Source organism: Salmo salar, chromosome 19, assembly GCF_965601325.2.
Source record: "Salmo salar chromosome 19, fSalSal1, whole genome shotgun sequence".
NCBI classification, from domain to species: Eukaryota; Metazoa; Chordata; class Actinopteri; order Salmoniformes; family Salmonidae; genus Salmo; species Salmo salar.
In genome coordinates, this window is record NC_138309.1 from 64,617,751 (window position 1) to 64,634,635 (window position 16,885).

At 41.6% G+C, this 16,885-nt stretch overlaps 1 protein-coding gene across 3 annotated transcripts in view; it reads left to right on the plus strand.

The window, feature by feature from the left end:
* Nucleotides 1-12,339: 12,339 nt before the first annotated feature.
* The window catches only part of LOC106579135 (V-type proton ATPase 116 kDa subunit a 1), a 33,573-nt gene continuing 29,027 nt past the window's right edge, over nt 12,340-16,885 (plus strand). For 2 of the 3 annotated variants that reach the window (XM_014158724.3, XM_014158727.3), the window contains exons 1-4: nt 12,367-12,471; nt 13,604-13,744; nt 13,893-13,971; nt 16,721-16,818. In XM_014158724.3, the coding sequence (XP_014014199.1) occupies nt 13,628-13,744; nt 13,893-13,971; nt 16,721-16,818 (294 nt within the window). In that variant the 5' untranslated portion in view covers nt 12,367-12,471; nt 13,604-13,627. Of the gene's footprint in view, nt 12,472-13,580; nt 13,745-13,892; nt 13,972-16,720; nt 16,819-16,885 lie in introns of all 3 variants that reach the window. The other variant, XM_014158726.3, reaches the window with a different exon arrangement.

Consider the following 16,885-nt stretch of genomic DNA (forward strand, 5'->3'; position numbering starts at 1 on the left):
GATGTATCGTAACAAAATGTGGAAAAAGTCAAGGGGTCTGAATACTTTCCGAATGTGCTGTATATACTGTATATATATATATTTGTATTATATATATTTTTGGGGTTCTGTCGAATATGTGAAGAAGTGGAGGTGTGTGTGTCTGTGTGTTTGTGTATTGCTGAATTTGAAAGCTAAACATGCTGCATAACTAGCCTCATCATTATTTTATATTGGGGACTTGTATTTGACCAATTACTTGTTACTGCCATTGTCTTTTACAGTATTTATAACTTTACTAATACCACCGTTTTTCAGGTAAAGGGGAAAGAAACCATCACTATTCCTAAGGTTTTGCCAATAATGGCAGCAGCCTACAAGTACTTAATAGGAAATACACACTGCCAGATGAAAACAAACTAAATGTATTAAGTATGTTAAAATGAAGTTTTTTTAAACCTAAAAAAGAGGATACATTTGAAGAAAGACTACGAGGTGAATAAGACAAGTGGATAGTCACACAATTGTGGTCGATTTCTATCATCCAGATAAGGCCATATTTACATGAATAACTCCCGTAGGGGAGATCCGGGTTGGTTGTCTCAAAGCACAAAATGCGGAATTGTGTTAGGAATATTGTTCGATCAAGGACTGGCCATTTCTAAAACGCTGGATGCTATATTGCTTCATTTTACAAAGGGAATAAGTTACTAGCAAACATTGTGACAACCAACCCCGCGGTAGGGCTGGTTGTCACAAGTGGACAGAGTGTGTTTAATGGCTTATAACTCCATTTTGGATATGAGGATAAAAATGGTCCGCATTTCAACATTGGTCTTTCTCCTAATATTGAAAAGAGTGTTGTAAGATATACAAGTGCTGAGGAATACATACAAGAGTCAAAAGTATGACAACCAACTCCAGGCTCCCCTATGAAAGGCATCTTGATTTTCCAGAATCTTCACTAGAGGGTATATTTTCAAATTATGTTGTATGACAATTACAGTAATAACCTTTAGAGAAGTCTCCCTGTTTGGCAAACAATCAATCAAAATGTGTATTTAGAGATAGCTGGTTTTGAGTGACTGTATTTTTTTTATATAGATCATAAAACTCAAAGTCTTATACACTTTGGTGAATGGGTACACAATAGCATCTGAATGAGAGGCAAAAATTAGAGTTGCTTCAAGGGGAAATATCATATAGATTGAGATGTAACAAGAATTGTTATATACCATTTTACATCATTTGAGATACAGAGTTCTTTTATATATCGGTAGTGTATTATAGTTAAACCAAGCTTTAAAAAAAAATCATATCAACCCACCTATGATTCTTTACATCAGTCAGCGACAACCTAAACATTCGGAAGTTAGTGGAATCAACTGGGTAGTTCTGGGCCATTGTGACATAGACTCAGCACAACCATAGAGATCCTATTAAATTACCAATAGATGCAGTAAAGAGGTCAATGGAACACAGACTGTGGGGGATAGAAGAAGGACGTCGGATTGGCGCACATTCAACAAATCTGTTCTAGCCAAGTGGATATTCTTCAAATCCGTAAAGATTTATGTATAGTAACAGGCCCACAATGTGGTTACTAAAGTCTGATTTCGATATATTTGGCTGTTTTTGCTGCATAACATTTAGAAGTTGTCCCACACGTTTCGGTTGAATGCATTCAGTTGTACTAGGTATCCCTGTTAATTTCCTTTTCAGGTTTAGAAGAAGTAACTGACAAATGATATCTCCCATTCGAATAAGCTGGTAGCATAGCTAGCATACAGAAATCGGTGGTCAGTTGTTTTTAATTGTTGTATTGTATTTATTTATTTTGATTTCACCTTTATTTACCCAGGTAGGCCAGTTGAGAGCAAGTTCTCATTTAAAACTGCGACCTGGCCAAGATAAAGCAAAGCAGTGCGACACAAACAACACAGAGTTACACATGGGATAAACAAACGTACAGTCAATAACACAATAGAATAATCTATATACAGTGTGAGCAAATGTAGTAAGATTAGGGAGGTAAGGTAATAAATAGGCTATAGAGGCGAAATAATTACAATTTAGCGTTAACACTGGAGTGATAGACGTGCAGAAGATGAATGTGCAAGTAGAGATACTGGGGTGCAAAGGAGCAAAAAATAAATATGGGGATGAGGTAGTTGGGTGGGCTATTTACAGATGGGCTGTGTACAGGTGCAATGATCGGTAAGCTGCTCTGACAGCTGATGCTTAAAGCTAGTGAGGGAGATATAAGACTCCAGTTTCAGTGATTTTTGCAATTCGTTCCAGTCATTGGCAGCAGACAACTGGAAGGAAAGGCGGCCAAAGGAGGAGTTGGCTTTGGGAATGACCAGTGAAATATACCTGCTGGAGCACGTGCTACGGGTGGGTGCTGCTATAGTGACCAGTGAGCTGAGATAAGGTGGGGCTTTACCTAGCAAAGACTTATAGATGACCTGGAGCCAGTGGGTTTGGCGACGAATATGAAGCGAGGGCCAGCCAACGAGAGCATACAGGTCGCAGTGGTGGGTAGTATATGGGGCTTTGGTGACAAAACGGATGGCACTGTAATAGACTACATCCAATTTGCTGAGTAGAGTGTTGGAGGCTATTTTGTAAATGACATCGCCGAAGTCAAGGTTCGGTAGGATAGTCAGTTTTACAAGGGTATGTTTGGCAGCATGAGTGAAGGATGCTTTGTTGCAAAATAGGAAGACAATTCTAGATTTAATTTTGGATTGGAGATGCTTAATGTGAGTCTGGAAGCAGAGTTTACAGTCTAACCAGACACCTAGGTATTTGTAATTGTCCACAAATTCTAAGTCAGAACCGTCCTGAGTAGTGATGCTAGACGGGCGGGCGGGTGCGGGCAGCGATCGGTTGAAGAGCATGCATTTAGTTTTACTTGCATTTAAGAGCAGTTGGGGGCCACGGAAGGAGTGTTGTATGACATTGAGGCTCGTCTGGAGGTTTGTTAACACAGTGTCCAAAGAAGGGCCAGAAGTATACAGAATGGTGACGTCTGCGTAGAGGTGGATCGGAGAATCACCAGAATTGAACCCTGTGGCACCCCCATAGAGACTGCCAGAGGTCTGGACAACAGGCCCTCTAATCAAACACACTGAACTCTATCTGAAAAATAGTTGGTGAACCAGGCGAGGCAGTCATTTGAGAAACCAAGGCTGTTGAGTCTGCCAATAAGAATGTGATTGACAGAGTCGAAAGCCTTGGCCAGGTCAATGAAGAAGGCTGCACAGTATTGTCTTTTATCGATGCCGGTTATGATATCGTTTAGCACCTTGAGTGTGGCTGAGGTGCACCCATGACCAGCTCGGAAACCAGATTGCATAGCGGAGAAGGTACGGTGGGATTCGAAATGGTCGGTGATCTGTTTGTTAACTTGGCTTTCGAAGACTTTAGAAAGGCAGGGTAGGATAGATATAAGTCTGTAACAGCTTGGGTCTAGAGTGTCTCCCCCTTTGAAGAGGAGGATGACCCCGGCAGCTTTCCAATCTTTAGGGATTTCAGATGATACGAAAGAGAGGTTGAACAGGCTAGTAATCGTGGATGCAAAAATTGCTGCGGATAATTTTAGAAAGAGAGGGTCCAGATTGTCTAGCCCAGCTGATTTGTAGGGGTCCAGATTTTGCAGCTCTTTCAGAACATCAGCTATCTGGATTTGGGTAAAGGAGAAGTGGGGGAGGCTTGGGCAAGTTGCTGTGGGGGGTGCAGAGCTGTTGACCGGGGTAGGGGTAGCCATAGAAAAATGCTTATTGAAATTCTGTAATACAGATGATTGGTGACGATGACATCCAGACAAGCATTATACTCCAAGTTTTACTTCAACATAGTGTGAAATAAACATATAAACAATAGCCTAAATGTAGGCACATTTTGCTGGGGGGCTAAATGGAGATTTGGGATCTTTCCCCCAGAGCATCCTTCCCCCACGCGTTTCCATGGCATTTCCATTGTTTTGGTCGGGTTCCATTGACCTCTTTACCGCATCTAGAATTAGGAATTAGAATACTTAAGTTCTATGAGCCCAACAAAGTGAGCCATGATTTCATAATTGATCAGTGCACCTTGAACATTCCGTTTGAACTATTTGATGGCTGACCACTGAAAATATAACAGCACCTCCAAAACAATGTAGAAAGTGATATCAAAGCAACTGGCTTGCAATGGAGCCTCCGGAAAGTTATGAGGAATTACTGCAGGAATACCTGAAACTGAGGGAGGAGAAGGAGCAGATGAACCAAGTGATCACCTGGATGACGAAGAGAAATAGTCAACTAGAGGATTTGTGCTCACAACATGGCCTCAGTACAGATACTTCAGTTCAGCAGAAGGCTAGCTTTACCCCGCATCCGCCCTCCAGACTCCCTGTGCCCCCCACAGCAGGCCTCAGGATGAGCAAGGTGTGGCTAGAGAACTCAAGTAAGACCAAGATGGCCACCATGATAGAGAAGCTAGATAAGGTGACTTTGAATCAGGTTATTTTGTATTGCAATATATTTTTATTGGAGAATAGTATGCAAAATTGAGATATCACATGACATGTAACAGTGTTCACCTGTTTCCTCCAGGTGACTTTGAATCCATTTCAGGAGAAGAAGAGGTGCGAAGTAGTGGAGGCGAAACAGCAAGGAGGGTTCCAGCAGTCGATGAGCAAGGCCGACTGCAATCGGAAAGAGTGTGATATCTGTGGCCGGCGCTTTCATCCTGACCGTCTGGAGAAACACAGCCTGATATGTGCCAAGGTCGCCTCCGAGAGCAAAAGACGTGGGGTCTACGACTCCTTCAAGCACCGGTACAAGGGAACCAACCTGGACAGCTTCATCAAGCGATCTATTGATCCATGATTCATGTGATTCATGTGTGTTGCCGGGCCTTCAAGGCTATAGGCTCTCCTGACTATGACAAGGTTTAAAAATCTACCCCTACTAGAGAAACCTTTTTATTTTCACTTCAATAAAAAGCATACGTGAATTGTTTGGCTCTATCAGTGTATGTCAAGAGAAAGATATACTGATGTGTTCCCATCACAGTCCATTGGTGCATTTACACTGTAAATATGTCCAATGGTGGAAAATGTACCGATTTTTGGGGATCTGGGTTGAGCAGGCAGAGGCAAACACAAATTACCATTTTCAAAGCTTTATTCTTAAGGCATGGTTTTGTCCATAAATCATTGCAATTAAGTTCCAAACATCAATCCATATCTATATCCAATTCATATTCAGTTCTGCATACTATGCTTTCCATTTATCTTTTACTTTAAAAACCGAACATACAAACCAAATAGAAAACACAGGAAGTGGCACAGGAAGTGGCGCAGCCCAGCAGGCAGATGTCCATTTTCTTCAAAAGAAGGAGTGGATACTGTGTTTTGACCCTTACCTTACTGCAGAGAAAACTGTCAACATTACATCATTTTTTTAAAGCATAGCAGCACTTCAACATTGCACATTTTTACAGATACAAGCTATAGGTTTTTCTTATGTGTGCAGAGATGATAAACTATGACTAACAAGGCCTTACTACCTTAATTGCCTTTTTAAATGCCCATACACCAGTAGAAATCAACGTTTTTTCTCGAGCTGACAGACGATGGCCAGAGCATATGATGATGCACAAGGATTTAAGTCAATAATTCATTGTTTTAGTCAAAGTATGATACAGTTGAAGTCGGAAGTTTACATACATCTTAGGCAAATACATTTATACTCAGTTTTTCACAATTCCTGACATTTAATCGTAGTAAAAATTCCCTGTCTAGCTAGGTCAGTTAGGATCACCACTTTATTTTAAGTATGTGAAATGTCAGAATAATAGTAGAGAGAATGATTTATTTCAAATTGTATTTCTTTCATCACATTCACAGTGGGTCAGAAGTTTACATACACTCAATTAGTATTTGGTAGCACTGCCTTTAAATTGTTTAACTTGGGTCAAACGTTTTGGGTAGCTTTCCACATGCTTCCCACAATAAGTTGGGTGAATTTTGGGCCATTCCTCCTGGCAGAGCTTGTGTAACTGAGTCAGGTTTGTAGGCCTCCTTGCTCGCACACGCTTTTTCAGGTCTGCCCACAAATTATCTATAGGATTGAGGTCAGGGCTTTGTGATGGCCACTCCAATACCTTGACTTTGTTGTCCTTAAGCCATTTTGCCACCACTTTGGAAGTATGCTTGGGGTCATTGTCCATTTGGAAGACCCATTTGTGACCAAGCTTTAACTTCCTGACTGATGTCTTCAGATGTTGCTTGAATATATCTACATAATTTTCCTACCTCATGACGCCATCTATTTTGTGAAGTGCACCAGTCCCTCCTGCAGCAAAACACCCCCACAACATGATGCTGCCACCCCCGTGCTTCACGGTTGGGATGGTGTTCTTCGGCTTGCAAGCCTCCCCCTTTTTCCTCCAAACATAATGATGGTCATTATGGCCAAACAGTTTTATTTTTGTTTCATCAAACCAGAGGACATTTCTCCAAAAAGTACGATATTTGTCCCCATGTGCAACTGCAAAACGTAGTCTGACTTTTTTATGGCGGTTTTGGAGCAGTAGCTTCTTCCTTGCTGAGCGGCCTTTCAGGTTATGTCGATATAGGACTCGTTTTACTGTGGATATAGATACTTTTGTACCTGTTTCCTCCAGCATCTTCACAAGGTCCTTTGCTGTTGTTCTGGGATTGATTTGCACTTTTCGCACCAAAGTACGTTCATCTCTAGGAGACACAACGTCTCTCCTTCCTGAGCGGTATGACGACTGCGTGGTCCCATGGTGTTTATACTTGCTTACTATTGTTTGTACAGATGAACATGGTACCTTCAGGCGTTTGGAAATTACTCCCAAGGATGAACCAGACTTGTGAAGGTCTACAAAAATTTTTTCTGAGGTCTTGGCTGATTTCTTTTGATTTTCCCATGATGTCAAGCAAAGAGGCACTGAGTTTGAAGGTAAGGCCTTGAAATACATCCACAGGTACACCTCCAATTGACTACAATGATGTCAATTAGCCTATCAGAAGCTTCTAAAGCATGACATCATTTTCTGGCATTTTCCAAGCTGTTTAAAGGCACAGTCAACTTAGTATATGTAAACTTATGACCCACTGGATTTGTGATACAGTAGATGTCCTAACCGACTTGCCAAAACTATAGTTTGTTAACAAGACATTTGTGGAGTGGTTGAAAAACTAGTTTTAATGATTCCAACCTAAGTATATGTAAACTTCCGACTTCAACTGTATATTTGGGCTTGAAATTACAAATCCTAACTGCCCACTTCGTACAAATCCGTGTGAATGCGGTGTCTTTCCCTATGATATGACATACAAATTATTTTCAGCCTTTGTTTCATTTCAGGGGTTTTATTTGAACATTACCACCCACCAGAATGGCAATGTTTATTAATCAGAAACTGCTGCAATGTTGTTTCTCTTCATGACTGAAACAGCATTGGAGCAAATAAAAATAGGTGGTGCAAACTTCGATAATTTGACATCTAAAGCTCATTTATTGCATTTCTACACAATCTAATATGACCCATGGCCCTTCTAGCCGTATCTAATTAGAACAAAAAGTAAGAAAAAATGCCCACAGTCATGAAGCTAGGTAAAGTATAATTCTTAAATACGCCATTTGGGTCTTTGTGTGTCAAAAAAGATACACCAAATAAACACGTCAAATAAGCTTGTTGACCAATCAGGACCTGAATATGACTGCACGTCACATAATAATTTAACACGTTCATACGTTTTTTACGTAGTTATTAAACACAGATTACACTATCACTCGTATTTCATATGTCAAGGTGATTCAGCGATACGTATGATATGATGCTGCTAAAGTTTTGTCTCGCGCACCTGCCTCTGGCGCACATGAGCGCAGACACACTTCCCAAGGCTCTGGGACAGTGCTGGTCATAAAAGAAGCTAGCTAGCTGATGGATGCAAACAATGTTCTTCTCCAAAAACATAGCAAAACAACAAAATCTGTTTCAGTAGCTATAGTTAGCTAGCTACTGTAACTATCTAGTTAGGTGTCATAATCTAAAATACCCCTAATTTATAAGACAACTCTTATTTGATTAATGATGGTCAGACTCACCTATGTGAAGCTTGACACCTATGTGAAGCAAGACACCTATGTGAAGCTAAAAGTATCTAATTGAACGTGATCAAAATGAATTCAAATAGTGCCATAATGGAATACATCATGCTAAATGAGTTTGGAATGTTGTTACATAAATTCAACAAAAGACAAGAATTTGTTAATTTGACAAAAATCTGTTTAAATCACATTGTGGATGTATTAGAGTTTAGAATAGCACTGGGGAAATACTTATTTCACTGTACAACCTTACCTATAGATTGTGGATCAATGACATGGGGTATCAGTCTACTCAGTGACACCCTCAGAACATTAGCGTTTAATGCGGGACTCTGAAACCACTGTGGAATGAGCCACATTTGTTGTACCAGTCAACCAACTATCTGTATTAAACACCATTCCAGAGGGAAAACAATACAACCTGGACTTTGGGGAAAAAGCACTTGGGTTCTGAGTCGACTGATACCCCATTTAATTTATCCCAAATCCTTAGGTAAGGCTGCACAGTACAATTTCAATGTCAATACCACAATTGGCTGAATGGAGAGGTGATTTCCCACAGCCAACGTCCTGCAATAAGATATATGATGCTAAACTTGTGTAAACTCTTCACAGTTGTGTTCTGTGGGTGTCACCATTTATTCTGATACCACATTTCATTGCACCACATTCCAACACTCCAACCTTGTTTAACATTATCTAGTCTAAATGTGGCATGATTCCACGAATAGTAAACATTTACGTCACTTTCAAAGAGGGACTTTTATTTTGAAGGCAAACCACAAACGCCACTATTGTGGCTAATCCTTATTGTGGCTACCTTCACAACACACAACCAGATCCGAACAAGCCTCATTGAAGCTAGCTGGCTGCTTATAACGTTAGCTTTGGGCAGTGGTGGAAAAAGTACTCAATGGTCATACTTGAGTAAAAGTAAAGATACCTTAATAGAAAATGATTCATGTAAAAGTGAGTCACACTGTAAACTACTACTTGTGTAAAAGTCTAAAAGTATTTCATTTTAAATACGGAAACATGGCTCTCTCGGGATATGCTGTCGGAGTCGATACAGCCACCTGAATTCTTTGTATGTCGTGCCGACAGGAATAAACATCTCTCCGGGAAGAAGGGCGGGGGTGTATGTTTCATGGTTAACGACTCATGGTGTAATTGTAACAACATACAGGAATTCAAGTCCTTTTGTTCTCCTGACCTAGAATTCCTCACAATCAAATGCCGACCAAGTTATCTCCCAACAGAATACTCCTAGGTTATTGTCACAGCTGTGTATATCCCCCTTAAAGCCAATACCACGATGGCCCTCAAGGAACTTCACTGGACTTTATGCAAACTGGAAACGATATATCCTGAGGCTGCATTTATTGTAGCTGGGGATTTTAACAAAGCAAATTTGAGAACAAGGCTACCTAAATTCTATCAGCATATTGACTGTAGTACTCGCTCTGGCAAAACTCTGGATCACTGCTACTCTAACTTCCACAAAGCATAAAAGTCCCTCCTCTGCCCTCCTTTTGGCAAATCTGACCACGACTCCATTTTTCTCGTCCCTTCCTATAGGCAGAAACTTAAGCAGGATGTACCTGCATTCAATGCTGGTCTGACCATTCAGAATCCACACTTCAAGATTGTTTTGATCACGCGGACTGGGACATGTTCCGGGTAGCCTCAGAGAATAATATCGACGTGTACGCTGACTCAGTGAGTGAGTTTATAAGGAAGTGCATAGGATATGTTGTACCCACTGTGACTATTAAAACCTACCCTAACCAGAAACCGTGGTTAGATGACGGCATTCAAGCAAAACTGAAGGGCGTGAACGACCGCATTTTACCATGGAAAGGGGACTGGGATTATGGCCGAATACAAACAGTGTAGTTATTTCCTCCGCAAGGCAATCAAACAAGTGAAATGTCAGTATAGAGACAAAGCAGAGTCGTAATTCAACGGCTCAGACACGAGACGTATGTGGCAGGGTTTACAGCCAATCACAGACTACAAAAGGAAAACCAGCCACGTCACGGACACTGACGTCTTGCTTCCAGACAAACTAAACGCCTTCTTTGCCCGCTTTGAGGATAATACAGTGCCACCAACGCGACCCGCTACCAAGGACTGTGGGCTCTCCTTCTCCGTGACCAATGTGAGTAAGTCGTTTAAACGTGTTAACCCTGGTACCCTTCCCCGGCCCAGACGGCATCCCTAGCCACATCCTCAGAGCATGCGCTGACCAGCTGGCTGGTGTGTTTACGGGCATATTAAATCTCTCCTTATCCCAGTCTGCTGTCCCCACATGCTTCAAGATGGCCACCATTGTTCCTGTACCCAAGAACGCAAAGGTAACTGAACTAAATTACTATTTCCCCGTAGCACTCACTTCTGTCATCATGAAGTGCTTTGAGAGGCTAGTCAAGGATCATATCACCTCCACCTTACCTGTCACCCTTGACCCACTTCAATTTGCTTACTGCCCCAATAGGTCCACAGATGATGCAATCGCCATAAAACTGCACACTGCCCTATCCCATCTGGACAAGAGGAATACCTATGTAAGAATGCTGTTCAATGACTATAGCTCAGCATTTAACACCATAGTACCCTCCAAACTCGTCATTAAGCTCGAGACCCTGGGTCTCGACCCCGCCCTGTGCAACTGGGTCCTGGACTTTCTGACGGGCCGCCCCCAAGTGGTGAGGGTAGGAAACAACATCTCCACCCCGCTGATCCTCAACACTGGGGCCCCACAAGGGTGCGTGCTCAGCCCTCTCCTGTGCTCCCTGTTCACCCATGACTGCGTGGCCATGCACGCCTCCAACTCAATCATCAAGTTTGCAGACGACACTACAGTGGTAGGCTTGATTACTAACAACGACGAGATGACCTACAGGGAGGAGGTGAGGGGCCTCGGAGTGTGATGTCAGGAAAATAACCTAACACTCAACGCCAACAAAACAAAGGAGATGATCGTGGACTTCAGGAAACAGCAAAGGGAGCACCCCCCCATCCACATCGACGGGACAGAAGTGGAGAAGGTGGAAAGTTTTAAGTTCCTCGGCGTGCACATCACGGACAAACTGAAATGATCCACCCACACAGACAGCGTGGCGAAGAAGGCGCAACAGCACCTCTTCAACCTCAGGAGTCTGAAGAAATTTGGCTTGTCACCGAAAACACTCACAAAGTTTTACAGATGCACAATCAAAAGCGTCCTGTCGGGCTGTATACGGCAACTGCTCCACCCACAACCATAAGGCTTTACAGAGGGTAGTAAGGTCTGCACAATGCATCACCGGGGCCAAACTACCTGCCGTCCAGGACACCTACACCACCCGATGTCACAGGAAGGCCAAAAAGATCATCAAGGACCACAACCACCTGAACCACTGCCTGTTCACCCCACTATCATCCAGAAGGCGAGGTCAGTACAGGTGCATCAAAGCTGGGACCGAGAGACTGAAAAACAGCTTCTATCTCAAAGCCATCAGACTGTTATAACAAACAGCCATCACTAACATTGAGTGTGCTGCTGCCAACATACTGACTCAAATCTCCAGCCACTTTAATAATTTAAAATTGGATGTAATAAATGTATCACTAGTCACTTTAAACAATGCCATTTTATATAATGTTTACATACCCTACATTACTCATCTCATATGTATATACTGTACTCTATACCATCTACTGCATCTTGGCTATGCCGCATGCTAATCCTATGCCATGCTAATCCATATATTTATATGTACATATTCTTATTCATTCCTTTACACATGTGTGTATAAGGTAGTTGTTGTGAAATTGTTAGATTACTTGTTAGATATTACTGCACGGTCGGAACTAGAAGCACTCGCATTAACATCTGCTGACCATGTGTATGTGACCAATAACATTTGATTTGATTTGGTAGGAAGGATGGTCTCGGGGTCCGAGGGTGTAGTCTCGGGGCTATAGCGGCGTGAAAGCGCATCCGGCTTGACATTCATCAGCCATTCAAATTCATTTCAAAATCTGTCATCTAAATTAATTTCTAAATAAATGGTATTGGCAACCATTTGAATGACAGATTTGAATTAATTACATGAAATTAATGACATCAAATGGATATCAAATAGTGTATTAAGTCCATCCATAGATATTTGTAGCCTACCGTCATTACATAATATAAATCCCCATTGTAATAGCTCAACTCAAGTGTGGCTGACGTCGAAAGCCACACTCATCGCACAGCCTTGCAGCATCCCAACTCATCACATGACCATCCCCCAGCAGATGTCACATTGATTCGTGAGGAGAGCGCCTTTCGTTCGACCTGGAGAAATTCTGAAGGATTTTATCACAAGTAAGCTAATTCATAACTGATTAAATCTATTATATGTAAATGTGAATTTTACAAACAGAACGGTATCAAACAGAAATGCATTTATTTATTTTTATGGTGAATTTGAACGTGTCATCTTGCGCGAGTCCTCACCTTGAGAACGTTTCCTCTCTGGTCCATACACTTCAGCTGATGATGCGATGCGGCCTTCGGTCAAAATATAACCGTTTGTGATAAAAAACGAAATTCATTATTATCTATTCATAATACTCAAATGTTTATTTCAGTGACCATCAAACAGGTGCTATGTATTTATTTCGGCGTCATTTTGGTTGAAATATGGCCATAGCCGGTCATTTCAAGCAATATTTTAGACATGTGTCTTCATCATTTTCAATGAGCCTACATAATTGTTAGAAAGACGTATATGAATTCATCAATAATATTCCTATCCTTATTCCCCGTGTTCACGGTTGCCTTCATCATATTATGAAAGATGCTCGGTAGTCTAGTGGTAGCCTACAGCTGCAGCATCATAATGGCGTCCTTGAGATGAAGGACAGTGCAGCAGAGAAAACGACATCGCTTTCTGAAATTGAGAGAATATTTGATATTTTAACGATTGAACGTAATATGCTTTATGTTATTTAGAACATTTTAGAACTGTATTAGAATATACCTAATCTATATGAATTATGTTCGGGTTGACTACCTGGGCAGCGGATATATTTTTTAGGATAGCGTCTTTAAGCACGAGTAGGATTTCCATTGGACACGGACAGTTAATCCTCATATCGGTGTTGACTGATGCTGATGACAGTCCTTTCGCATCTGGAAAGAAAAAGGAAGCCATAGAATTAGAAGAATGACATACAGTACCAGTCAAAAGTTTGGACACTGTTTTTCTGATCAATTTGATGACATTTTAATGGTAAAAAAAAAGCGTTTCTTTCAAAAACAAGGACATTTCTAAGTGACCCCAAACTTTTGAATGGTAGTCCAAATGCTAGACCTACTGCTCTTGAACTGTTCAAGCTAGAGACACACCAACCCAACTTTGTTCAGGCTAACTATCTATCCGTCCGCCCGCCCGTCTGTCCTAGTCATTTTGCCCTGAATTTTGCCAACAGGGGTATTTTTTTTTACCTTAAAGGGGTGAGTGTGTCAGGTGGTCACCATGGGGGAACTGTTCAGGAGCGAGGAGATGACGCTTGCCCAGCTCTTCCTCCAGTCTGAGGCAGCCTACTGCTGTGTCAGCGAGCTGGGAGAACTGGGAATGGTTCAGTTCCGCGATGTAAGTAACATACCAGTCATCTAGCCATAAAAAAAGTATTTAACCTTTAATTAAACAGGAAGTCCGATTGAGGTCAGAATACCTCTTTCCCAAGGTAGACCTGGCCAAGAAGGGCAACTTTGACACCTGTTTCTGTTTGAATTTTTAGCTCAACCCAGACGTGAATGTGTTCCAGAGGAAGTTTGTGAATGAAGTGAGGAGGTGTGAGGAGATGGACAGGAAACTAAGTGAGTGATTTCACAATATGTTGAATGAATACATTTTATTTGACATATTTAATATACGTATATGTCAGCCAAATGAGCCAACAATACATCCAATGTTTTTGAGAATTAAAAACACAGTAAGTGTTACACAATAAATACATTTCCATTGTGGTCCTCCCTATTTCTAGGTGGGTAACAGAATGGACAGCTTGGGCAAAACATAGCAGGGACAGTTCATATAATACCACATTAAGTATATGTTTTAATAAACTCTACACAAAGTCCCATCAAGACCAAAAATCATACATATATAGTGCATTCGGAAAGTATTCAGACCCTTTGACTTTTTCCACATTTTGTTACATTACAGCCTTGGATTGAATCGTTTTTTCCCCCTCATCAATCTACACACAATAATAAATAAGTGCAAATTTATAAAAAAAAAAATGAAACATATATTTTACATAAGTATTCTGACCCTTTACTCAGTACTTTGATGAAGCACCTTTGGCAGCGATTACAGCCTTGAATCTTCTTGGGTATGACTCTACAATCTTGGCTGTAATGAATTCTCAGGGAGAAAAAGGTGTAGATTCACGTGCCGTGATGTTTATTTCACCTTCGCAGAAGGCAGGAATCGTGGTCACAGGCAAGCAATGGTCATACACAGGTAGGCAAACAGGCAGGTGAATCAAAACTAGGACTGAAGGTTCACACAAATGAGCTAGGAAAAGGATTAGTAGAGTCAAAACGAACAATACTTCACAAAGGCACAAACAGAATTAACTGAACTAAATAAGGAGCTGATGAGACCAGGTGAGTAACTAACACAGATGAAATCAATGAACAAAAAATGAAAGACAGGGCTACGTTCAAAAACACAAAGAAACAGTCTACGTTCAAGAACACAACGAAACAGAAAACAAGGTTGACTTAAGAAAATAAATACAGAACCTTACATTGGCACATCTGTATATGGGAAGTTTCTCCCATTCTTCTCTGCAGATCCTCTCAAGCTCTGTTGGGTTGGATGGGGAGCGTCGCTGCATAGCTATTTTCAGGTCTCTCCAGAGATGTTCGATCTGGTTTAAGTCCGGCCTCTGGCTGGGCCACTCAAGGACATCCAGAGACTTGTCCCGAAGCCACTCCTGCGTTATCTTGGCTGTGTGCTTAGGGTCGTTATCCTGTTGGAAGGTACTTTGCTTCGTTCATCTTTCCCACGATCCTGACTAGTCTCCCTAGTTTCCGCTGAAAAGCATCCCCACAGCATGATGCTGCCACCACCATGCTTCACCGTAGGAATGGTGCCAGGTTTCCTCCAGATTTGACTCTTGGCATTCAGGTCAAAGAGTTCAATCTTGGTTTTATCAGACCAGAGAATCTTGTTTATCATGGTCTGAGAGTCCTTTAGATGCCTTTTGGCAAACTACAAGTGGGCTGTCATGTGCATTTTACTGAGGAGTGGCTTCCGTCTGGCCACTCTACCATAAAGGCCTGATTGGTGGAGTGCTGCAGAGATGGTTGTCCTTCTGGAAAGTTCTCCCATCTCCACAGAGGAACTCTGTAGCTCTGTCAGAGTCACCGTCAGACATTTTTTGTTACCCTTCCCAGATCTGTGCCTCGACACAATCCTGTCTTAGTGCTCTACGGACAATTCATTCGACCTCAAGGCTTGGTTTTGCTCTGACATGCACTGTCAGCTGTGGGACCTTATATAAACAGGTGTGTGCCTTTCCAAATCATGTCCAATCAATTGCATTTACCACGTGGACTCCAATCAGGTTGTAGAAACATCTCAAGGATGATCAATAGAAATAGGATGCACCTGAACTCAATTTCAAGTCTTATAGCAAAGGGTCTGAATACTTATGTAAATAAGGTATTTGAGTTTTTTTGTTTTTTATAAATGTGCAAACATTTCTTAATCAATCAATCAAATTTATTTATAAAGCCCTTCTTACATCAGCTGATGTCACAAAGTGCTGTACAGAAACCCAGCCTAAAACCCCAAACAGCAAGCAATGCAGGTGTAAAAGCACGGTGGCTAGGAAAAACTCCCTAGAAAAGCCAGAACCTAGGAAGAAACCTAGAGAGGAACCACGCTATGAGGGGTGGCCGGTCCTCTTCTGGCTGTGCCGGATGGAGATTATAACAGAACATGGCCAAGATGTTCAAATGTTCATAGATGACCAGCAGGGTCAAATAATAATAATCACAGTGGTTGTCGAGGGTGCAACAGGTCAGTAACTCAGGAGTAAATGTCAGTTGGCTTTTCATAGCCCATCATTTAGAGTAGTATCTCTTCCACTCCTGCTGTCTCTAGAGAGTTGAAAACAGCAGGACTGGGACAGGTAGCACGTCCGGTGAACAGAGACTTAAAACCTGTTTTCGCTTTGTCGTGATGGGGTATTGTGTGTAGATTGATGAGGGATTTTTTATTTAGCAATTTTAGAATAAGTCTGTAACGTAACAAAATGTGGAAAAAGTCAAGGGGTCTGAATACTTTCCGAATTCACTGTACATTGTGATATAGTATTGCTAAGAATACCACGCACAGAATGGCACACATATGTCTATTTCTCCCACAATGCAGAAACTCAATGGCTTGGTCCCAGATCTGTTTGTGCTTCTGCCTACTACGTACATTGCCATTGTCAAGCAATTTGGCATGACAATTCCATAAGGAGTTGGCAAGAGATCAGAAACAGACTGGCAACCAGGGTAGAAACTCGCACATGTATTGAATATTACCTGGTGTTTTGCTTTCCAGGGTTTGTCGAGAAGGAGATTAAAAAAGCCAACATCCCAACTGTGGATACAGGAGAGAACCCCGAAGTCCCCTTCCCTAGGGATATGATTGACCTGGAGGTATCTATCCCTGTTTAATACTGTACGTCAGTAATATGAAATTAGGAATGCCATTGACATCAACCCA